At 34.9% G+C, this 24831-nt stretch overlaps 1 protein-coding gene across 1 annotated transcript; it reads left to right on the forward strand.

Moving 5' to 3' along the window:
• The first annotated feature begins 6532 nt into the window (after positions 1-6532).
• Positions 6533-22705, forward strand: LOC131155671 (26S proteasome regulatory subunit 4 homolog B). The gene is made up of 6 exons (XM_058108952.1): positions 6533-7159; positions 11827-12072; positions 13752-13921; positions 13990-14206; positions 14337-14477; positions 22432-22705. Exons 1-6 carry the CDS (start codon positions 6677-6679, stop codon positions 22513-22515), a joined length of 1341 nt encoding a protein of 446 aa, XP_057964935.1. The 5' UTR covers positions 6533-6676; the 3' UTR covers positions 22516-22705.
• Positions 22706-24831: the final 2126 nt, after the last annotated feature.

Here is a 24831-nt window from a genome sequence, read left to right on the forward strand (position 1 = left end):
AGTGTCAAATCAAGATTCAATACATCGATGTGAAATTGAACTTGTTCACTCCAATCAGCAAAATCCAAACCATTAAACATTGGAACAGATAAAGCATGCAAGTGTAACAATCCAGATACAAATACTGCAAGAGGCAACCATACTTAATGTTTTGAATGAAACATTTATAAGATCACAAATATAAATATATTAATGTTTTCCTTTGGGAAAAACACTAATGTAAAGAGCTTTAAAATGATGCTAATTAAATTTTAAATTTTAACATTACTTTGGTAACATTATATGTACTCATTATAAGTATCTATTATCATTGGATAAATAGATAAAATAATAATACATAATAATATTACCAAAACATTATCCTTATATTATAAGAACAATTAATCGACCTTTGGGTGATTCTTAATGTCTTATAATAATTTTATATCATTCTAGCATCAAACATATGAGTACTTTACTTAATGATTTAGTCACTTTCGTGATTAAAATCAAAATACTTTATAACATCACAATGTTAAAATATTGTAAGTAATGTAAACATGTAGGCAAAATACTTGTACATTCATATTAGCATACATTAACATTATATATATTTACTATCACATCAGACATTCTGCACCATCATTATTATTACATAGATTTTAAGAAGTATCATGGCAGAACAACATTAAACATAGTGCACATAAAATAAGTTTGGAGATGTGCTGCTAATTAAATTTTATTAACCAAGATGTACCATACTTACACCATTATGCCTTAGAAAAATAGAAGGTTACTATGCCTTGATTCAAAAACTAAAATTTAACAAACAATGAACCTTTAATCATAATCGAAAATCATGAGTTTCTACAACTTCGCTCTAATACCACATGTAAGTTTAAACATGATAAACATTATTTATACATCATAATTTTAAGACCTTAGAAACTCATAATTTTACAATCATTAATGTTAAAATAAAACATACCTTGATCCATAGCCTCCAAATATATATATATATATATATATATATATATATATATATATATTTGGAGGTATATATATTTCAGATAGTGTTTCTATCTCACAACCCCTGCTCTTCATTATGCTTCAACTTAATTTGATGGATATATTTAGCATAAGCATCATAGGTTGAGATAGGACCAACCCTTAACCTCTCTTTAATAATCACTTCCATCAAGTGATTAATAATGTATCTTAATTATATCATAATTATCGACTTCTCATATTCCGAGATGTCATTATAGTTTTACAAAATTCTGAGATCATTAATCAGAAAATATAATTACAATTATGATAACAATATTTTATTTAAAAACCTTTCATATTACCTCAACAAATATGATTATAATTTCATTTGAGGCAATAATTGTCTTACAAACATGACCTATGACTGTAGGGTGTTTCCTTACCAATCCCATGACATAAAGAGCTAGGGGCAAAGCTGGTATGAATGGTATATGTGTTGGGTCCAGCCCACATAAGTAAATAAAAAAATAACAAAAAGGAAGCCATTTGCTTGAAGCCCATTAAGGCAATAAAAAGGAGGCGACAGTGTGGAGTGCCGCTATAGGAAAAAGAAAAAAAAAAAATTAGAGCACCGCAACAGTGAAAAAGAAGTGTGTGAGGCAGTAGTAGTGTGTTGTGCAGTCTTTATCAACTCGAAGATCGAAAGGTCTTTTGTGATCTAATTTTACTAAAATTTGGAGAGCACATTCGGGATTTGTCAACCTTTAATTTGGACGGTGGAGATCTATTTCAGAATTTTGGAGGACTTGATTTTGTAGTACTAACAGTAACTACGTTCAGGTGACTATTTTATCGCGATTCTTTTGGGAATCTTTTTTACTCTAAGTTTGTGAGCATTTTTTGTGATTTTACTGTTGTAATTTTTGCCTCTATTATAGTGGAAATTTTATTGGATCTCATAGGCCCCGTGGTTTTACCCTTCACATTAGAGGGGTTTTCCACGTTAAAAATTGTGGTGTTCCTATTGTGGTGTGTGATTTATTATTATTGTTGGTTGATTATTTTTGTTCGTCACAGATTTAATTTTTGGGAAAGATTTATTTGTTGTGCTAGTTGTCTTGTTACTTTCCCAACAAGTGGTATCAGAACTTGGTTCATATAAAATATGGACGACAACGTAGGTACTATGTGTATGCTCACAGTTTCAAATTATTCGATTTGGAAACCAAAGATGGAGGATATTCTTGAGTTGGGTAGCGATAAGAGCGGAAAAAAAAATTAAAACTGACTGAAGAAGATGCATAGGAAAGTAGTTGGCAAAATGAGGCAATGGGTGGATAATAGTTTTTTTCATCATGTGGCTCAAGAGATAGATGCCCAAATACTTTGGAAGAAGTTGGAGAGTTTTTATGAGAGAAAGATTGCTCACAACAAAGCTTTTGAAATTAGAAAACTTGTAAATTTGAAGCTTAAAGAAGGAAAATCTGTTACTAAGAATTTGAGTGATTTCCAGAATTTGTTAAATTTGTTAGCCAATATGAAGATAATTTTAGATAATAAACTACAAGCTTTGTTGCTATTAAGTTCTTTACCAGATAGTTGGGAAACTCTTGTAGTATCTCTTAGCAACTCAGCCCTAAACAGTGTGTTGACCCTGTCATTTGTTAAAGATAACTTGTTTAATGAAGAGACCAGAAGGAAAGAAACGGGTACAGAAAATACCCAGATACTTCTTACAGAAGATAAGGGGAAAAACCAATACAAAAATGAAAGGGGTAGAAATAAAAGTAGAAGCAAGTCAAGGTCAAGATTTAAAAATCTTAAGTGTCATTATTGTGGTAAAAATGGTCATATCAAGAAGTACTGTTACAAGTGGAAAAGAGAAAATAAAAGTAACAGTGACAAGCAAGAAAAGAAGGATCATGATAATAATGATCATGTTGCCACTACTATTGGAGATGATTTGGTTTTTGCTTATGATGATAATGTATTAGTGTTACTTGTAATGAAATTAGTTGGATGGTTGACAGTAGTGCTTTTTTTCACGTGACATCAAAAAAGGATTTCTTTAGTTCATATACTTCCGGTGAATTTGGAGTTTTGAAGATGGGAAACGATAATGTGGTACTGATAATTGGTATTGGAACTGTTTGCTTAAAGACCAACAATGGAACAGGTTTGGTACTCAATAATGTCAGGCATGCTCCTAGTGTTCGTGTACATTTGATCTATGCTGGAAGACTTGATAATGATGGATATTGCAACTTCTTTGGTAATTGACAATGGAGACTTACTAGAGGAAATCAGTATGGTACAGAAGGCAGATGTTCATAATGATCATGTGGTGGAAGATCACGAAACTATTGATGAGGAAGGTACTTCGACTATTAAACCACCTACAGCTTCACTTAGGAGGTCTACCAGATACCGACAACCTTGCACGAGATATCCTCTAGATGAGTATGTTCTTCTAACTGATGAGGGAGAACCATAGTGTTATGAAGAAGCCATTGAAAGTGAGCAAAAGCAACAATGGTTTATTGCAGTGGAAGATGAAATGAAATCTCTGCATGACAACCACACTTTTGAGCTAGTAAAGTTACCTAAAGGCAAGAGAGCTTTGAAAAATCGGTGGGTCTATAGATTAAAACATGAAGAGAATTATTCACTCCCATGGTACAAAGCTAGATTAGTTGTCGAATGCTTCAGTCAGAAAAAAGGGATTGATTTTGGGAAGATTTTCTCACCAATAGTGAAAATGTCGTCAATTCGTATTGTTTTGGGCTTGGCTGCTAGTATTGATTTGGAGGTTAAGCAGATGGATGTGAAAACTGCTTTCTTCCATGGCGATCTCGAGGAAGAAATTTATATGAATTAGCCTGAGGGTTTTGTAGTGAAAGGTAAGGAGAATTGTGTTAGCAGATTGAAGAAGAACTTGTATGGCTTGAAACAAAATCCTAGACAGTGGTATAAGAAGTTTGAGTCTGTCATGGTTCAATAAGGCTACAGGAAGACGACTTCAGACCATTGTGTATTTGTTCAAAAATTCTCTAATGATGATTTTATTATTTTGTTACTTTATGTTGATGACATGCTTATTATTGGTCACAATGCTTTTAGAGTTGACAGGTTAAAGCACATGTTGAGCGAGTCTTTTGCCATGAAAGACTTGGGACCATCGAAACAGATTTTTGGCATGAGAATCTCATGTGACAGAAGTGCTAAGAAGTTATAACTATCTCAAGAAAAGTATATTGAGAAGGTACTTCAACGGTTTCACATGGAGAAAGCCAAAGTGGTAAGTACTCCTCTTGCTACACATTTCAAGTTAAGTAGTAAACAGTCTCCTTCTAATGATGAAGAAAAGAGGGACATGGAAAGTGTTCCATATGCATTTGCAATTGGTAGCTTAATGTATGTCATGGTTTGCACAAGGCCAAATTTAACTTATGCAGTTGGTGTAGTTAGTGGATTTCTCTCTAATCCAAGTAGAGAGCATTGGAATGTTGTGAAATGGATTATGAGGTATCTCTGTGATCCAGTTGCTTTGAAACTCTGTTTTGGTTTCGAACTTGAGGAAATCTACTTCATATTATTTGATTACCTTTGGAGGGGGAGCTATGTCTTGGCAATACAGGTTACTGAAATGTGTTGTTTTGTCTACTACAATAGCTGAGTTCATTACAGCTACTGAGACATGTAAAGAGTTATTGTGGATGAAGAAATTGGTTCGTGAACTTGGATTCACTCAGAAGAGGTGTGTGCTATTTTGTGATAACCAAAGTGTTATTCATCTCAGTAAGAATTCAACCTTTCATGGTAAATCAAAGCATATTGATGTGAGATATCATTGAATTCGAGATGTTTTGGATTCTAAGTTGCTTGAACTTGAGAAGATCCACACTGATAAGAATGCTGCTAATATGATGACAAAGGTGGTGCCTTGTGCGAAGCTTGAGTTGTGTGTTGAGGCAGCCGGTATCAAAATTGTTTGATAATCTTAATGAATGTCTCCTTCCTTTTATGGGCTAGAGGGGAAGATTTGTTGGGTTTAGCCCACATACGTAAATAATAATAATAATAATAATAATAATAATAATAATAATAATAATAATAAAAGAAGCCCATGTGCTTGAAGCCTATTAAAGCAATTAAAAGGAGGTGGTAGTGTGGAGTGCCGCTAATAGGAAAAAGAAAAAAAAAATTGGAGCATCACAACAGTGAAAAAGAAGTGTGTGTGGCAGTGTGTGCGGTAGCAGTAGTGTGTTGTGCAGACTTTATCAACTCGACAATCAGAAGGTCTTTTTGTGATACGATTTTGCAAAAATTTGGAGAGCACGTTCGCGATTTGTTGACCTTCGATTTGGATGGTGGAAATCTGTTTTAGAGCTTTGGATGACCTAATTTTGTAGTACTGATAGTAATTGCGTTCAGGTGACTTCTTTTCCCTCATTCTTATTTTATTGCGATTCTTTTAGGAATCTTTTTTGTTTTAAGTTTGTGAACATTTTTTGTGATTGTACTAGTATAATTTTTGCCTCTATTATAGTGAAAATTTTATTGGGTCTCATAGGCTCCGTGATTTTTACCCTTCACATTAGAGGAGTTTTCCACGTTAAAAATTGTGGTGTTCCTATTATGGTATGTGATTTATTATTATTGTTAGTTGGTTATTTTTGTTCGTCACAGATATAATTTTTGAGAAAGATTTATCCGCTGTGCTAGTTGTTTTGTTACTTTTCCAACAATATGCTTGTTTGAGGACCGGTGTGTATATATATTCATTTATCTATATAACACTATAATATGGAAAACAATGCAATGAATCTTAAAAAAAAATCTCAACTGGTTTGTGGTATGATATTTTGACATTCAAGAGCATGAAGGTGATTGTTTTCAAAGAGACAGATAAAATAAAAAAGAAATTGAGCATGTAAGTCTACATTTATTATAGATGAGGGACTCAATTTGAACTAAAAAATGCACACGTACAAGTCTATAATGAATTTTTTCTAAATTGTGCATCACACATTAGAAACAATTGATAAAAATAAATTTATCTGGTATCCCTTTATTATGAAGATAAAAAACTCTTACACTTTTGTTGTTGTACTAAATGACAATTACAACAAGTTTTCTCAAGTTTGGTGTGGATTATAGGTTCAAGAACCCATTTATAGCCATATACAAATCAAAAAGATCATCTATCCTAGTAAAATGATCATAAAATTGAAGATGTTGATCTTCAGTCAGTAAAGATTGGACTTCTAGAAATATCGCACGTGTAGTTAAAGGGTTTTTGGATAAATAAAATTGGAGGTTGAAGATGATATTTAGACAATAGTTGAAAAATAAAGAGACGTGAGAGAACAATATGGAAATAGGTAAAGATGAATGACAAAATAGGCTCGAACTCGAGTTTTGTGATATGAGACATTTTAATTTGAAATTAATAAATATAGGGTTTGGGGTTTGGTCACCCCTGGTAAGGAATTTTAATTTTTATGATCTTAAAAGTAGTTTAACAATTTAAATTTTAATTAATTGTTAATTAGTTTTAGAGATTATTTGATAAATATAAGGTGACTTGATAACAAAGTAACCCGTAGTTCAAAACCAGGTCTCCCTAGTACACAGCCTCTCGCCTGTCTTCTCTGCTGTGGATCTCTAGCGTGCAAGCACAGAGACTCTCCAAAAGTTCCTTTCAATGGGTCAGGGAACTCCGGGCGGTCTGAATCGGCAAGGCTTGCCGGGCGACCGAAAAGGCGACGGTGGCGACAAGAAGGAGAAGAAGTTCGAGCCGGCGGCGCCGCCTGCTCGCGTCGGCCGCAAGCAGCGTAAGCAGAAGGGCCCCGAAGCCGCCGCCCGCCTTCCCACCGTGACGCCACTCACCAAGTGCAAGCTCAGGCTCCTCAAGCTCGAGCGAATCAAAGATTACCTTCTCATGGAAGAAGAGTTCGTCGCCAATCAGGAGCGCCTCAAGCCGCAGGAGGACCGCACCGAGGAGGACCGTTCCAAAGTCGACGATCTGCGGGGATCGCCCATGAGCGTCGGCAATCTTGAGGAGCTGATTGATGAGAATCACGCCATCGTCTCGTCCTCCGTTGGGCCGGAGTACTATGTGGGGATTTTGTCGTTCGTCGATAAGGATCAGCTCGAACCTGGATGCGCCATTTTAATGCACAATAAGGTATGCTTTTTTTGTTAGATTTGACGAGGGACTAAGCAGTTGGGGTTCGGAGTTTATTTCTTTAATTTTTTTTTTTAAAATTTTGTAGTGTAATCTAGGTTAGGGTTTTGCTTTTAGGCTGGGAAATTTTAAAAGCTTGGGTAAGTTTGTGGGCGGAGAAAGTTCAGGAAATGAAAGAAAAAGTAAAATGTTGCATCTTATATTTCTCATTGCGAGAAGACTGAATTTTGGTCTTAGCTGAAATTTTATATTTATCTTTCTACACACACACACACAGACAGCTATATATATATATATATATATATATATAACAGCAGAAAATATGTTATGTTAATTCCGATTTGTTTGCTGGAAGCCAAGCATAAGTTAGGGCTTTATAAATGTTCGTCAAGAAACTGTTTCTAATCTTATTTTCTTTTCATCTTTTATCTGATTGATATGGTGAAGTTGGTGCTCCTAATTCTGAGCATGATTTTTCTAGCTGAGAGCCTGAGACTTGAATATGGATTATTTTGGATCACGTTAATTTGTGGACTTCTTATCAGCTTGCTGTTGGCAGGGATTTGACTGAATTTGGTGTATATTACTAATATCACGCTATATAATGTCTTCTCTCACTAGCATTTCATCTTGATGTTGGTGCCAAAAATTGTCATCTTTGCGTCCAACCCTTGATAATCACCTGCAGTCAGGAAAAGTAAAAGATTTGAAGACCCTGCATGGCTTTCCGGGCCTTCTCGGGTGCTCAAGTGTGAGCTACCATGGAGTATGTGTAGTGTCTTTGAGAGTGTCTTATAGAGTGTTAGAGACTTGGTGCATCTTCAAGAATGCCTTCCCTTCTCTTATTTAGGTTTCGCCCCTTGGTTTGAATGCCCCATCAAAAAGGGGCTATAGACTTTGTGGGGGATTATGCCCCTTCCCCTTCATTTATATCCTTTTACTCATCCTCTATGAGAGGGGTTGTGCCCCCATCTCTCTTTAATTTCTTAGTAAATAAAAACTTTATTTGGTACCCCAAGGGTATTTGGGATTGGACAAATTTAGCCCTCATCACTAACAATCCTTTTTTTTTGAAATGTCTTGTTAACTCATTGGTTGGGTATGAATGCTTAAAATGTGTTGCAACGTGTTGATAAATTCTCAAGATTTGCATAACCTTTTAAAAGGCATGCAGCAAATGTTAAATTGCTTGCTCCAAGAGCTTGGAATTTTGTAAACCAGAAGTTGTGATCCAAGGTTTCAATTTTAATATTCTTTTCTATTTCTATTTGCTTGAAAATGCTGCAAATTCTGCTCAAGATTAGTTCTTTCACCCAACGGGAGTCTTAGCATTTTCTTCAAAATTTTCTTCATGTGTCAGGAAATTAGAAAACAATGATAATTTTCCTCTGCATATGGATTGAACTTTTAAAGACCAAATAATGGCTTCTTTGTTGCTGGGGCATGGAGTGTTTTTCTCTTTGGTCTTTAATTTGAGAAACATTTTGAGATGTTTCTGTGACTGGTTTTCGAGGGGATTACAAGGCGTCTTTTGAGTAATTTTTTTCTTGTCACAGAACAACTTGTTCACATGGTTGTGTACTTTCTTCTTCTTCTTTCTTGATAAATTTCTTTCTCAAATTTCATGAGATATTTTTTCTTTGTTTCTTTTTTTTAGGGGAGGGGGGGGGGGTTACCATTACATGCGAATTGCTCGTGCCTGTCTCACACCTGATCAGACTCATGTTAAACACTTTTATCTTTGTTTGCTGATTCAGCATCAAAGCATATATGAATAACGAATGATGTTTTGGGTAGTTGATATGTCATGTACTTATTTGTGTGTTCGTACCATCAAACAGCCACACATGCTGTGTATTAGTTGCCTTGCAACTTATTGGTTTTTAGCTGTCTGGATTGGAATGTAGTACTGTATATTTTATTTGCTGTACAGGTCATTGTTTGAGTAGTGAGTACCTTAATGACCCTGGGTTTTGTTTACTGTATATTAGCAAGAAGAATCATCAAACAATATGTTGCATTTATGTGATGAGAGAAGTTCTATCACATTTCTAGTGGCAATAGACAAGTTAAAAATGTCTACAATTACTTGGGATGAACTTGTGCATTTGAAGGGACTACCAAAACCCAAAGACAATCTCAACCATTCACTTAAAAATCAACGGAATCTCCTCAAAAGACAAACTTAATAGGAGTCAATTAAGTGACATCAAGTATTATTGATTAAGTCATAACTTTTTCCTAGTTCTCAATTTCTTGGATATTTAACTGAATAATAGTAATTCCATTTGTTTGCTCTAGAGTAATTTTCAAAATGAGTGAGGTGCGATTCCTATAGAACCATTCTACCCTGCATTCTTTGTGTGGACTTACATTTATTTTAATTAAAAAAATAATTATATAAGAAGAGAAAAGAATATACAACCCAGAATAAAGAAGAAAGAGAAAAGGAGAATAAAACAAAAAGAATAAGAAGTCCTCCTTTCACAAAAAGAAAGAAAAAACAAAAATCAACTCAATGAAGCACAGCCAACTAATTATCTAGAGGAACATGTCAAAGAAACCACTTGCCGATGCCCATAGCGGCACAAGATAAACCACTTCAATGAAGGCTGTAGACCCAAACCCATCACTCAAAATGAATACCATCTAGTGTTTCTAGGTTTTGGATGGACATACATCAGTTACTTGTATTATAACCATAGTTTTAAAAAGTAATTACATAATGGTATTGGTCGCTTCTGAGTCTGTTATGGGGTGATATCTTGGGGATCCCATTACTGTATTGGATTTGCTGTGAATGACTGAAATAGTTTTTTAATTCCATTTTTTTTTTTTAATTCAGTTTTCCTCTCTTTTCCAAGTTTTCCCTTTATTGAAGCTTAGAATGTTTTATTAAAAAAAATCATTATTGGGTTTATTTACTTTGATATTTAGCATGTATTTTTTTTTTTTAAATAACAAGCATCCAAATAAACCTAAATTTTTCTTTCATTAAATTACATATTTTCATAATACGAGTTTTCTGAATTTTTTGGGTCTTTTTCTTACACTAAATCTGGAGACAAAAATGCGTTCTATTGCTATGCATTTTTGTTCTTGTTTAATATATGAACATTCTGTATTCTGTTTAAGATTAACAAAAATTCCATGAAAGACTAAGAGATAGTGTTTGGATGCGTGGATTTGGAAATTCCAAATACATGGATTTGTGTTGGAATTCCACAGAATTCCAAATCCATGGTTTGGCCAAACTATAAGATGGAAATGGAATTCCAAAAGCAAATTCAAATTTATTGTTTGTATCGACTTAAGTATGGGATGTTGATTTGGACATCTATAACTTAATTTCTAGTCATCTCATGTTGCAATGTACACTTAGTTCTTACTATTGGAAAAAACAAAAACTAAAATTGTAAATAGAGGAAAAAATTCATGAATAACACTAAAAATTAAGGGCATGCTTACTTGGGAAGACAGTTTTCATTTTCCATAAAAACATAAGAACAAAAATTTTTTTATGTTCCAATCCAAGAAAATATGTTAAGTGCTGCAAATTGTAAGTTGCACAAATTTTATAATCTGACATTTGCTCCGAACCTAGACAACATGCTAAAAAATGAAAAAAAAATATGAGTAATGAAAAATTAGGAATCCAACATTAGTCGAAGTGCTTTCATAACTCTTTGCACCAAGGTCTCAAATGAACACCATCTAGCGTTTCTGGATTTCGGATGGGCATGCATCGGTTACTTGCCTTTGAAGGTGTCTATTATGACCATAGTTTTAAAAATTAATGGCCATTGTGGCCATTACATAAGTATCGGTGGCTTCCAAGACTGTTATGGGGCGATACTTGGAGATCTTGTTACACTATCAGACTTGCAGTGAATGATTTGAGTCCTTTTTTAGCATTTTTCCTTTCTTTTCCCTTTATTGAAGCTTAGAAACTCAATTTAAGTTGGATATAAGTCAGGTAATGTTTTATTAAAAAAATTCATTATTGGAAACAGTATATGAACATCCTATGTTCTATTTTAGATAAAAAAAATTCCATTAAGGGCTAAAAGAGTACAGAAGATGGCATTCTATATTTTATATTCCTTTATATTTATGATGTCTTAGTTCAAACTTCACTTATGGTCAATGAAGTGGGAACTGTAGCAAATGCATGCTTCTTCTTTTCAATAGAAGCTAAATCAACCAATATGACATCCAATACGTGTGGTATATGCTATGTTTAAATTGATTAAAATTTACTAAAAAGCATTTCAGGCATTAGCATATAGAATTTTGGGATCAAAATAGAATCCATGTGTGTTTAACAAGTTCACTAATCCAAAGAATGAATTCATGGACGTGCTGTCCATTACCCATTACGTAATGTCTCTGATGGTCACAACCATTGCACTAACCATTTCCGTTGTGCGAACCATACCATTATCTGAAACTATGATTGTAACCCTTCATCCAATTGGGTGTTTTTTTCTTTTTTTTTTTTTTTTTTTTTGGGGGTGGGGGGTGTACTATAGTAGCTTTTATGGGATCATGAACCATGTTGGAAAACTTCAAATCTTGTAGGGAGAAAGTTTGAAGAATTGTGATGTTATTTATGTTCTTTTTTTTAGGTTCTTTATTGAAGAATGTTAATTATTTTCTCATTTCAGGTTCTTTCTGTTGTTGGGCTTCTTCAAGATGAGGTTGATCCAATGGTTTCTGTAATGAAGGTTGAGAAAGCTCCACTGGAGTCATATGCCGACATAGGAGGGCTAGATGCTCAAATACAGGAAATTAAAGAAGCCGTTGAGCTTCCTTTGACTCATCCGGAATTATATGAAGATATTGGCATCAAACCTCCCAAGGGTGTCATACTTTATGGAGAGCCTGGAACAGGCAAGACCTTGCTTGCAAAGGTGTGTGTTGTGTATGTACATGAGTTGACAGGGTGTAAAAATATTATTATTCATGTATTTATGCACTTGTATGAAGCATATCATCAGTGGGCCACCAGCCACGATTATTTTCTGTTTGTTTTTTGTATGGAATGCAGATAACATATGTTGTCATGTCCATTTGGGCTCTTTTGTGTTTTTTATGGGGATGGGGGAGGAGTTGTTGAAACTGCCATAGCCATAGGGGCACTTGTTATGCAATGATTGATCGTTTCAGCAATAAAATCCAGTGAATCACTGAGGATGATTATCAACCTGCTGGTGAGCCTGTTTGGTTGGCCATGGGTATTGAATTTATCCATTGTTGGCCATTGCTTGGTCATAAGTGCTGTGTGTGTACAAATAACTGGTAGCCATAAATGTAGCATTTGTCACTTGCCTATGGGTTATTTTTAATTCTTTTTAAGATATTATGATTTATGTATTTGTGTACTAGTATGAAGCATATCATTATTGGAATATGATTTTTTGTTTTGATGTTGTTGCTGTTTTTTCTTTTTTACCTTTGTTTTTGTCTGTGTGCGCGCAGAATGCAGATAGCATATGTTGTCATGTCCTTTTTGGCTACTTTATTTTTTCTAGGGGGTGGGGTGGTGGTTGAAACTGCCATAGGGACATTTATTATTCAATGATTGATCATTTGAGCAATAAAATTCAGTGAACCACTGATGATTACTAACCTGTTGGTGGACTTGTTTGGTTCGTCATGGGTATTGAATTTATCTATTGTATTGTACAGAAAATTTGGAAAAATTGTGGCCTTTCATAAAATATAATAACTGGTTGCTCATGCCCTTTAGCCTTTTATTTTTTCTTCTACTTGCATTTTAGCTGTGGTAAACAGGTAGTGGAAGCTTTGTAAAAGTTAATGGTGCTTAATTTTGACCCCAGCTTCTGGATTGGGGCAGCTTCAGAGCATTTTATATACCAAAACTCAATCCATGCCACAGGCCTTAAAAAATTATTGACCTTGGGGATCATAGTTACTAGAAAAGTCTGACACCATAGCGAACCTTAAAATTGGTATGGATATTCCAAAAAGGAATATTCTCGTTCCAGAGCATTAAATCTAGCGATCCAAAGTTTCATGAATTTCCATATAACATTTTTTAAAGAATTTTTTAATTGATCCATGTTGTAATTCAACATGTTCTGCACTGCAATCATGTTCTGCACTGCAATCATTTTTTAATAGACCTTAATGCACTGCATTTTAGAGCATGTTCTGCACTGCAATCATGTTCCTGGGACATTGGGCATAAGCGACATTAATTTGGATGGTCTTTGATCTCTATAGGGAACTTAATGAACAAGCTCACTGCATTACTCTAAAATGATAAACCAGGAATATTGACTAGGAAATAATTTGTTCTATTAGATTTTCTTTTTCTCACTTAATTTAAGATTATGTCTCATGTCTTATTATTTAAATTATGTGCTTAATGGTTCATATGCTGCAGATTGACATCTGCACTTCACAGCATTCATTTGATATATGCCTGATATTTATTCAGTTGATATGTATATTATGACCACAGAGCATCTTTTATCAATTGCTTTGTGCCATTTTCACCTTATTGCTTATGTGAAACAGCTCCCACATGAAAATAGTACTAAGCTTGTGATCCTCGTTTTTTTAGGCAGTGGCAAACTCAACATCAGCAACATTCTTGCGTGTTGTTGGAAGTGAATTGATTCAGAAGTACTTGGGTGATGGTCCAAAATTAGTAAGGGAACTCTTCAGAGTTGCTGATGACCTCTCACCTTCAATTGTCTTCATTGATGAAATTGATGCAGTTGGTACAAAAAGGTGAGTCAGTTTGCATTAGTGGCCATAAAATAGTATTGCTGGAGTGTCTAATTAAATGCATCCCATAGGTACGATGCCCACTCAGGTGGTGAGCGTGAAATCCAGAGGACCATGTTGGAACTCCTCAACCAATTAGATGGCTTTGATTCTAGAGGTGATGTCAAAGTCATTCTTGCAACAAACAGAATTGAAAGTCTTGATCCTGCTTTGCTTAGGCCAGGCCGAATAGATAGAAAGATTGAATTCCCTCTTCCTGATATTAAAACAAGGAGGCGCATATTCCAGGTACATGTGGCATAAATATTTTGTAAAATATAATTCTTCATTTTTTTTTTTTTTCTTTTTCCACAAAGCTGTTTAACTTGCTTCATTATATCATGGGGTGTTGAGCTGACCTTTTGTCGGAAAATTCTAGATACACACATCAAGGATGACATTAGCAGATGATGTTAACCTGGAAGAATTTGTTATGACTAAAGATGAATTTTCTGGAGCTGATATAAAGGCAATTTGTACTGAAGCTGGCTTGCTTGCTCTGAGAGAGCGCCGTATGAAGGTAAGACTTGTGTTATCATTGCAATGGAATTATAATGAGGTTTATTCAAGCATCATTTTCTTCTTGCGATCTTATGGGTATAATTTTTGTGGTAGTTATTCTCGTTGGTTGCTGAGAAGTTCGACTGCCAAAATTTTATATAAACTCAATCAATATTTCTTGAGATTAATCTAATAAGTAGTGGGGCTGGGAAAGATACAAAAATGAGAGCCCATTTTCAACTTTATACTATCACAGTTAGATAAGTGTCAAGATAACTGATGACAGCAGGAAACCTTCACCGGACAAACTGGCCATCTAACTTCCTATACCTTGCATACTGAAGAACGTTGTAACCAATTTATCTTTAAGGGCAACTGTACTGAGTTGAAAACCAAAATTCAGGTTGGGCCTACTCGTGGTTAGGCAGGCAGTAGGGTAGATGTATAGTCTTCATCCTTTTAAAGCTTTGTTGTCTAGGTATAGATTTATTACTATACTGCCAAATAGCGACAATTGCAGAGCCAGAAAGGGTGTGGCACTCACTTCTTTGAGCTCCAAAAGGCTCTTTGGTTTAATATTTTGGTTTTGAAAATTTACTGTTATTAAACTTCTGCCTCCTAAATTGTCTTCCTCTACTATGAAGTGTTATTTAAGTTTGTTTAGAAAAGAGATGTTTTCAACTTTTCTATTGAATATATGTTAAAGCCCCAATAAAGAGCATTTGGTGTCTGGATTTAAGGATTGAGATTTTCCGCCTTCTACTAGCTCTTCTGAGGGTTTTTTTTTTTCCTTCTGGGATGCAGAGGTTGCTAATAGAATTGATAGGCTCATTCTTTTCCTTTGTATATTCAACTTGAGTCGAGGGTGTGGGTATTATTTTCGTTTGGGATATAAGGGTATTTAAAAGGATTGGTAGGATCATTATTCTTTTTCTTTCTTCATTGACCTAGAGGTTAGGGGTTTGGGGCTTATGGTGGTTTTCTTCTGTTTATGGTCCTAATTGTCCTAGAGTCATTAGTTTTTTCCTTCTTTGGTGTATGGTTTATGTTTCAACATTGCCATTTGGGTGGTGATTCCAATTTTATTAGATATTTCCTTGACAACTTAAAGGGCGTTCAGATTACTTCTAGAATAAAGGGACTTGATTTTTTAGGTGCTCATCCACCTTAGGGATGTTGCTTTGTCAAACGCTCAGTTTAGTTAGTTTTCTTACGTTCTCATTCGGTTGCCACTGGTATTGGAAGGTTTAGTATTTTACTTCTCATGGGAAGGATGCATTCCCTATTTATATACCAAGAAGGCCTATGGCTGTGTTTGCCCATTGTCCAGTCGTCTGACCATTGTCATATTGTTTGAGTCCAGTCTGATTAAGTGGGTCCTGCTTAGGTTTGAAAATATGCAATTGATTCATCCTTATTTTTCTACTTGGAATGTTTTTTCTGTGGAGTTTGGAAGGTTATTCTTTCACTAAAAATTAAAGTGTGTTGAGGAGGAGTTGAAAAAAGGTGGAATATGGAGGTCTCTAAGGATGTGGGCCTTAGGAAGAGTGGTATTGGATTGGTGAGTTTAGAGAATGAGTGGTAGTTCTCAGAAAAGCTTCTGAGCAGGTTGGGCAGCAGACTCAAATGGTTGAATGGGGTGAATGATCTGGATAAGTTGAGGCACTTGAACTTGGCGGTTTTTCAATGGCTTTTTAAAACCAGTTGTGATATTGTGAAGGATGATCAGATCATAGTAGTTAAAAGCGCGCCTGGCGCAAGGTGCAGTGAAGTGAAGAGGCTTGCGCCTCAAACCAGGTGAGGCGAGGCAACCTGCAAAAGGCGATGCCAGGCGAGATGAGGCGCACTGGGGCAACAGGCGCAGTGAGTCGCGCCTTGTGAATTTTTAGTCATTTAAAGTAGAGAAATAGCCACGGCCAGACCCGTAGCCCTCATTCGACTCGAACGAACATAGCCCCTAGCCCCTCTCGGCCCTTCGAAGCCCTTCGTGAGTTTGTTTTGCACATTCGAACCAGCAGGAGCCTTCGCGATCCTTCGAACCAGCAACGTGAGCTCGTCTGCGAGCCTTTGAACCAGGATCGTGAGTTCGTCTTCGACATTTTGAAGAAGCACGACCCTTCGCGACTTCATTTCCAACCAGCAGGAGCCCTCGCGAGTTCTTCTTCTTCTTCTTCTTCTTCTTGTTCTTGTTCTTGTTCTTCTTCTTGTTCTTCTTCTTCTTCCTGCTGCCTTCTGCTTCTCTTCTTCTTGTTCTTCTTCTTCTTCTGCTTCTTATTCTTCTTCTTCCTGCTGCCTGCTTGTTGCGTGCTGCGTGCTGCTGACTGTTGCGTGCTGCCTGCTGCTTCTCTTTTTCTTCTTCTTTATATGTAAGCTTATAAATTAAATATTTTCTTTAATTAATCTAAGCTTATAAATTATAACTAATACATAATATTTATTTATTTTACTGAAATTTACCTACTGTTTTTAAATTTGTAATATTTAGTTTAATTAATGTAAGTTTATAAATTATAACTAATACATAATATTTATTCTTTTTATTGAAATTTGGCTACTTTTTTTCCTCTTCTTCTTTATATGTAATTACTAATTAAATATTTAGTTTAATTAATGCAAGTTTATAAATTATAACTAATACATAATATTTATTCTTTTTACTGAAATTTAGCTACTATTTTTTAATTTGTAATATTTATTTTAATTTATGTGATTTTATAAATTATAATTAATACATAATATTTATTTTTTTTATTGAAATTTAGCTACGATTTTTTGATTTTTACTCTTTTCTTTTGATGTTGAACTATGTTGAATTGTTGATGCTTTTGGGCTAAATTTTCAATTTTGTAATTGAATTTTTTGGCATTTTAAGTTCTAAATTCATATGTTCATATATCAATTACCCCAAATAGACATTTTACACCATTTTAATAATTGTGCGCCTCACCTTCATGAGGCGTGCGCCTTCGCCTCGCGCCTCGGCTTTAAAGATCCTTTGCGCCTCGGCTCGCCTCGCGCCTCTAACTACTATGGATCAAATGAGAGATTGAGGAGTTACTTCAATTTAATGGTGGTTAAGAGTATTAATTTACTGCTATCATTCTGGTCGTTAAGTGAGATTAGTCTATGAAAGTGAGAGACTTCTGACCAATATGTTTGGCAACTATTGTTCATAAAGATCATGGCTAAGGTACTTTCTAACAGGTTGAATGGGATTTTCAACAACACAATTGCATCTCCTTTGTGTTCTTTTTGTGGTGACGTTCAGATTCTAGATGCCGTTTTAGTAGCATAGTAGTTAAAGGTGCAAGGTGCACTAAGGTGCAAATGGTACATCTCAAACCTAGATGCAAGGTGAAGGTGCTTACCTCACTATAGTGAGGCACACATTTAATATATGTTGTGTAAAATGTGCTATATAGTGGGTTCTTGGTTTGTAAACACATTGGCACTTTGGCACTGATATTTGAATTTTAAGAAATACAAAAATATTCAATACTAGAACATAAAGGAATACTATATTACAGATTTTTAATAATGTGCAATGTTCATGCCATAAATTCACAAAATAGAAATAGAATAAGCAGCAGGAAAAAAACAAAAAGAACAGAAAAAGTAGCAGCAGAGCAGCTCTGATGAAGAAATTCCAGATACAAGGAGCAGAAACGCCAAGAAAAAGAAATGCTTCCAAATAAAATGGGGGAAAAAAAATTTAGCTCAGAAAAGCTCTGATTGAGAGCAGCAGAGAGTTGGAAAGAACTGGAAAAACTGGCAGAAATTCCAAAAATGGTAGCCCAAGGAAAAAGAAGAAAGAAAAAAAGAAGATAGAGAGCAGTAGAGCAGAAATTTCAGGAAAAATTTCCTAAAATAATGGCCAAAAATTAAAAAATCAGCAGCTCTGGCTGAGAGCAGTGGAATCACTGATTTCAGTCAATCAATAAGAAGAAGATGACGGCAGTGAGAGTTGGTCTTCAATCAAGGCTTGAGAGGTGACATTTGGAATCTAGGATTGTGCTTCGATTGTGGCTCTGTCCGTCCCATGGGAGGCTGAGAAATTTTTTCTGCAAGAGAATGCTGACTTGCGGAGAATTGTGACTTATGAGATGATAGATGCGAGATAAAAGAAGATATTATCCAGTGCTTTTCACTATTTATTATAGTCATATGCACAGGGCAGATGGCTGAGATTAAAAGTGGGAAAAAAATAAAGTGGAGGTGAACGCGCATGAGGCATGTTTCCGAAAGTATTATGCATGGAGGCGCCTCTGTGCGTTCCTTGAATGCTGCCTTGCCTCAATCTCTATGAGATGCAAGCAAGGTTCATTGCCCCAGGCATGCAGCATGCCTTTGACGACTATGTTTAGTAGCCAACAAATTCTTTGTTGACGGAGTATTTGCTAAGAGTATTAATTCTTCTGTTAACTCTCTGGTGCCAAAGATAAATCTATATAAGTGAGGGACTTCTGATCAATGTGTTTGGTAAGTAGTGTTTGTAAGATCTTGGCTGGAGTTGCACTTTAATAGGTTGAGCAGGATTTTGGTTTTTGAACAACACAATTGCATCTTCTCAGTGTTCTTTTATTTGTGATTATCAGCTCTTAGATGTAACTAGTCTTTGTGGTGGGTAGATGATGTTAAGAGTTATAGACATGGATAATGTTTTAGCTTGTTTTTGAGAAGTTGTTTGATCGGGTTTGATGGAGTTTTGATAGAGTTTGGGAGAACGGTTTTGGTGGGTGGGTGCATGTCTTCGGCTAGTTTTGCTATTACTGTTAGTGAAGATCCCAAGTCTTGGTTTACAGGTTCAAGAAGAGTTAGGCGGCTCTGTTTCCTTTTCAGTTCATGCTTGCTGTTGATGTTTTGAGTAGGATGATTACACATGTGGATAGCAGGAGGTGAAGGTATTAAAATTCTGATGATGTTGTTTCTCACCTACTATGTGGTGGGGATACTTTTCTTAGGCAGGGACATTAATTTAGAGGATCTGTCTGAGTTGCCTATGCATGGGTTTCTGTAGTGGCCCATTTGTTATTTTGGGAATTCCTGGGGGTTAATCCTGCAACTGTTTCTTCTTGGATTCCATTGTGGAGGGAGTATCTGAGAGGCCAGATGGTTGGATGGGTGCTTATTTACTTCAGAGGGTCACGCCACGTTGATCGAGGTTTGCTTGTCCACTTCTTTCTCTCTTTAGGATTGCAATGGATATTGCTAGAAAGTTGGGAGAGGATGATGCAGGGTTTACTGTGGTCTGGTGTGGGTAAAAATAAGAGGGATGACTAATAGAACACTGAGCGTGGTCTTTATTTGGTCTGTGGTTATTAGTTGGATTAATATTAATGACTTGTTGTACATAAGAAGGCCTAATAAAAGCATGCCGCAGATTGCAATCTGTCTCACATGGTTTTGCATTGTTTGTTTTCTTGGTATGTGGGACTAAATTTCGTGTTATTCTTGAAGAGACTTGGGTGTCCCCTTCTTTGGAGGAATTTTTCCCACGGATACTCACGAGGTTTAAAAATCCAGATCCTATATGGGATCACTGGATTGGTTTGCAGGATGGGATCACAGATCAAAGATTTAACCTACATAAATAAATACAGAAATTACATTTATATGCTATATTGTCATAAATTTCTATAATATAAAGCAACAAAATGCAAAATCACAAATAGCCCTATGGTAGAGTATTCAATTAAAAAGAAAAAGTATTCAATTTGTTGCATTCCTAACTCAATCAAACCAGCTTATAATGAAAATGGAGTAAATACTTATATGAAAAACAAGAACATAATATTTAACACAAATCTGTCAGCCATCTAAGAACTAGATAATATGATACCAGAAAATTTTTATAAACTTTTAGCTGATGAAACCGAAACTATCAAGCTAGCTTGTCATCATTAATTTCAGAATCCAGGCCACTGTTTGTCTCATTAGTAAGACCATAATCAATGACTTTGCCAAGCCCATCACTAAAATTATCACCATCATTATCATCATTATTGTCAAATGCATTAATTTATTATCTATCTTCATTCTTAATGTTTAAAGTTTGTACTAAGAACCCAATGAACTGAAAATAAATTTGAGTCATAATTTTGTTAGTATAAAAAACAAACCAAATCACTTCCTAAGTTCATTTTATACATGAAAAAAAAGTTTATCATTCAAGTAATTTAGTAAAAATTTTACATATAGGATCTTTTCCAATCATACCATGATTCTATTGTGATCCTGCCAATTTGCAATCCTATGTAGGGTTGATAATTTTAGTAAAATTGGGTATCACAATTCTAACAGCATTGGATATTTGTGGCTTTTGAGTGTAAGGGGAGGAAGTTTCTTTGGAAGTGAATTGTGCTGGTTGTTATTTAGTTTATTTGGTTGGAGCAGAATGCGAGGATTTTTGAAGGGTCAAAAATTCATTCAGAAGCCGTTTGGAGTAGTTATTTTTCTTGCCTTGTCATGGTATTCATCTTCTGGTGGCTCTTAAGGACTATATTTGATGGATGTCTAGAGAGATTGGAGACCAATGCTCGACTGATTGGCTCTGTTCTGAATTTTATCCTATTTTCTGGGGGCTTCTTCTTGTCGCAATTTCTTTCATTCATATTTATAAATTTCTGTGCATCCATAAAAAACCCCAATCCCACACCAAATCTCGAAAAGCACAATTAACTATAGCATTTTTATACCTAAATGTTAACAATGCATCAATCAGTTACATAACCCACCGTGACGAGGTTGTCATAAGCCAATCTAATTCTTTGATGATTGACTAGTAATAATGGGAAATCCACATTCCTTAGAACTGTTAATATTTTGAGTTGGTGTTAGAATGTTATTTTGGGTATGCATCATTCTCTCTCTCTTGTTAGTCTATTTATTTTTAATTTATTGCTAAATGCTGTTTATTCCAGTACTTGGTTTAAAGCTTAATTATTTTATTTTAATTGTTAAGTCTTAAATAAAAATGTCCATAGAATTAGAATGTCCAAAAAATGTTGAAAAAGATTAGCATTACAAGAATATTAAGATTGTTTCTTTAGCCATCTGTAATTTTTAGAAACATTTTTATAAAGAAAATTGAGACTTAAAATTTTTAATGTCAAGTTTATGACACATCCTGGAGAGAATAGCTTCATGAATCATATAGATGGGATGTGGGGAAGTAGTATTGAATTTTTTTCACCTCCCAACTCATAAATCCTAAAGTAGGTTCAGCCATCCAACCATGTCATATTTTATTAGATTAGGCTTTGTCACTAGGGCTGTGTGTTTTATATGAACCTTAGAATTCATGCAAGGGTTGGAGCTTATCATCCAGACGATCATGCGTATTGATTGGAAGAATACCAAGAAGTTATTTTAGGTTAGTTGAAATTCGTGGGCTGTTCTCTGTTCCCTAGAAAGTTATATGACAGGTTGGCATTTTAGCATGTGTGATTTGAAGGTGTTCATGGATGTTGGAAGCATTAGTTAATTGAGGTTGTGTTTGGGATGTTTAGCGTGTGTGATTTGAAGGTGTTTATGGATGTTTGGGGTAGTAATTTTGGGATCACAGGGGCTTTCAGGCATTGGATTTGGATTTACTTAGATTTAGGCAAAACTCAGTATGATTCCGGATATGTTATTTTTAAATCTACACAAATATAAATTCAAATTCATTCCAGTCTTCAAACACGGTGGTTATTGTTATTATTATTATTATTATTATCTGATATATTGTAAGGAAAAAGGGTTGAAGTTTGAGCCAATGACCTCGGTTAGGGTAAGGACTGGTCTTAAACCTTAACTAGCAGTTGGATTCGCTAGATGGATTTATGCTGCTCTATATATTTGCTCTCTCAAGTTTAATGAATGAAAATGTCACGGGATGATGTGACAAAAGAGAGAGCACTGACACCCTGCCTGTGTGTTGCTATGTTCTTGGAATGAAGGATTGAATTGTATAAATGTGTGGGTTGTTTCAGGTGACGCATGTCGACTTTAAGAAGGCAAAGGAGAAGGTAATGTTCAAGAAGAAGGAAGGGGTGCCAGAAGGACTCTACATGTGAAAACCTACGGCCCCATATGTATTCTGTACTTTAAATGTGTTCATTTATTTGCTGTGCTGGCTGGATTTGATTTGCTTTTGCTCCCATTTGGTCTGTGAGTGGGTAATAGCAAGATTGCCGTCCTTTTGCTCTGATACAAAAACTGATAAATTTTAGTAGCAATTTGTTGCACTGTGATGATTCAGCTAAATTATGTCTTCAGCGCCCATACATCTTTATATTCTCATCTTATTCAGCCAATACTCGAGAGCCAGTCTCTCCAAAGGTAAGAGTAGGGAAATTATTTCATTACTAAATAAAAAAAAACATTCCCCAAATCCCAACAGCCTGTGCTGTGATATGTTTCCTTTTTCTTTGCTCAGATTTATAAATGGTTCTTCTAAAGATGGCGGCACGGTAAATTCTGGTGGTGCAACCGTCACTAATAGAAGAACCCACCCTACCCTACCCTACCCTTTATAAAATGCAATTGGTAAAGGGTTTTTGGCGTACTCCCTTGAGATTTCTTCAAAGTTTAAGGATTTGAAGGTTGTTATTGTTTTTTTTGGAGGAGTATTGAGTCTAAAATCAGTCAGAGTTGGTATTATTTCCAAGATTGTCGACATCGTCTCTATTTATTTATAAATGCTTGAAGGGAATCCTATCTGGGAAGAATACCTATTTTCTTATCCAAAACAAGTAAAATGGGATATTTATATGACGAGGGCTCCATGACAAAGCATCTATGGATGGATGGATGGATGGATGAATGACACAATGATAATTTATTAATTAGCTTGATTTTGAAATTGTTATCTTTAATGAAGTTGGTCAATTGAGAGAGTACTTGCCTCTATGATTTAGAACTGATAAATGATGAGATATATTATATTAATATTTAGGACATGATTCACGAATTATAGAATGCGACTCTAGTACTAGTCCTAGTGATGTGGATTTCTTAGTATTTTACTAGGTTCAAATATTGAAGTTGCATTTTTTGATTAGTGGATTTTAAATTTTACAATAGAGAAACGCATGTTTTATGAGTGTTTCTCACTTTGGTGGTTATACGAGATGTGTAGTCGCCCTACATATGGAGGATTGAAATTGGAATCTCAATCTCAGTCGTGCAGAGAAAAAATGTTGGGCTCAAAACATTTCATTTATTCATTTATATAATCAAAACATTTTTGGACCGTTGTGGATGACCTAAATTCCTATGTCGAACTACTATCCTATGAGTATCGGATCTCTTTCACTCATTATTAAAGTAGAAACTTGAATTTAACACTTATACTTTTCTTGTATAGACCAATCAAGTCCTACACTATTTAAATTTAGCATTTTGAATCTTTGAAAGAATAAGACTTGGTTAATCTAGTAATTTGTTCTTCTACCTTTATACAGTATAGAGATTTTTCTTCCTCCGGCTGAATTTTTTTGAGAAGATGATTCTAGTTCACTAAATCTTGAACATTTTATTCACTATTAAAACGATCAATTTTTTGGTAGTTTAAGCTAAATGTATACTTTGTCTTACATATTCTATCTGCATCAAGGCTCTAATATATTTATATATTCGAGTTGATAAAATACTTGAACTCGAACTCGACTTGAAAATTTTAAGTTCAAAACTCGATTCAAATTCGATCAATTTCATAATTGTTAAACTCAAATTCGACTCGAGTATAAGTTCATAAAACTCGAGCTCGACTTAATTATAAACTAATATTATAAACATATATAGGTATATATAATGTATATATAATATTAAATAAGTTTATAAATATATATAATATAGAAATAATAAAATTGAAATGTTTGATTAGGCTCGAAACTTGTCTTGAGTACTATTATTTAGTTCGAACTCGACTCATTAAAATACTCGAGTAGCTTGAATACAACTCAAACTCGAGTTGAATCGAGTCTAATTGATTTAGGGGATGAGTTGAATCTGAGTATATAGGGAGTAAACTTGACTCACTTACACCCCTATATATACACACCATTAATTTGTAAGAAAATTTAGGAATGACGCAATCAAATAAAACGATACTCATTATCTATTTACATTAATTGGGTGTGGAATTGAAGTTCCTTCTTGTTTCCTCTACCAACACGAATGGGTTTTTAATATTTTTACTTGTTTATCCGTATAGGATCTTGTTAAATAGTTTAATCTAACCGATTGAGAATTCTCCACACTACCCACAATAATTCTAACCTATGTTTACTAGGTTAGAGTGGAATACAATTAAAAATTATATGATGAATTTGTAAAATTATAAAGATTGCTTCATTCTTATCTACCAAATAAATACTGCATGATTGGAT

This window comes from Malania oleifera, chromosome 5, assembly GCF_029873635.1.
Source record: "Malania oleifera isolate guangnan ecotype guangnan chromosome 5, ASM2987363v1, whole genome shotgun sequence".
NCBI classification, from domain to species: Eukaryota; Viridiplantae; Streptophyta; class Magnoliopsida; order Santalales; family Ximeniaceae; genus Malania; species Malania oleifera.

Excerpts from the sequence above, each read along its gene's own strand:
- LOC131155671 (XM_058108952.1), top strand. The coding sequence starts at position 6,677 with ATGGGTCAGGGAACTCCGGGCGGTCTGAATCGGCAAGGCTTGCCGGGC. Across the intron at positions 12,073-13,751 it reads GCAAGACCTTGCTTGCAAAG|GCAGTGGCAAACTCAACATC; the intron begins GTGTGTGTTGTG and ends TCGTTTTTTTAG. Across the intron at positions 13,922-13,989 it reads GATGCAGTTGGTACAAAAAG|GTACGATGCCCACTCAGGTG; the intron begins GTGAGTCAGTTT and ends TGCATCCCATAG.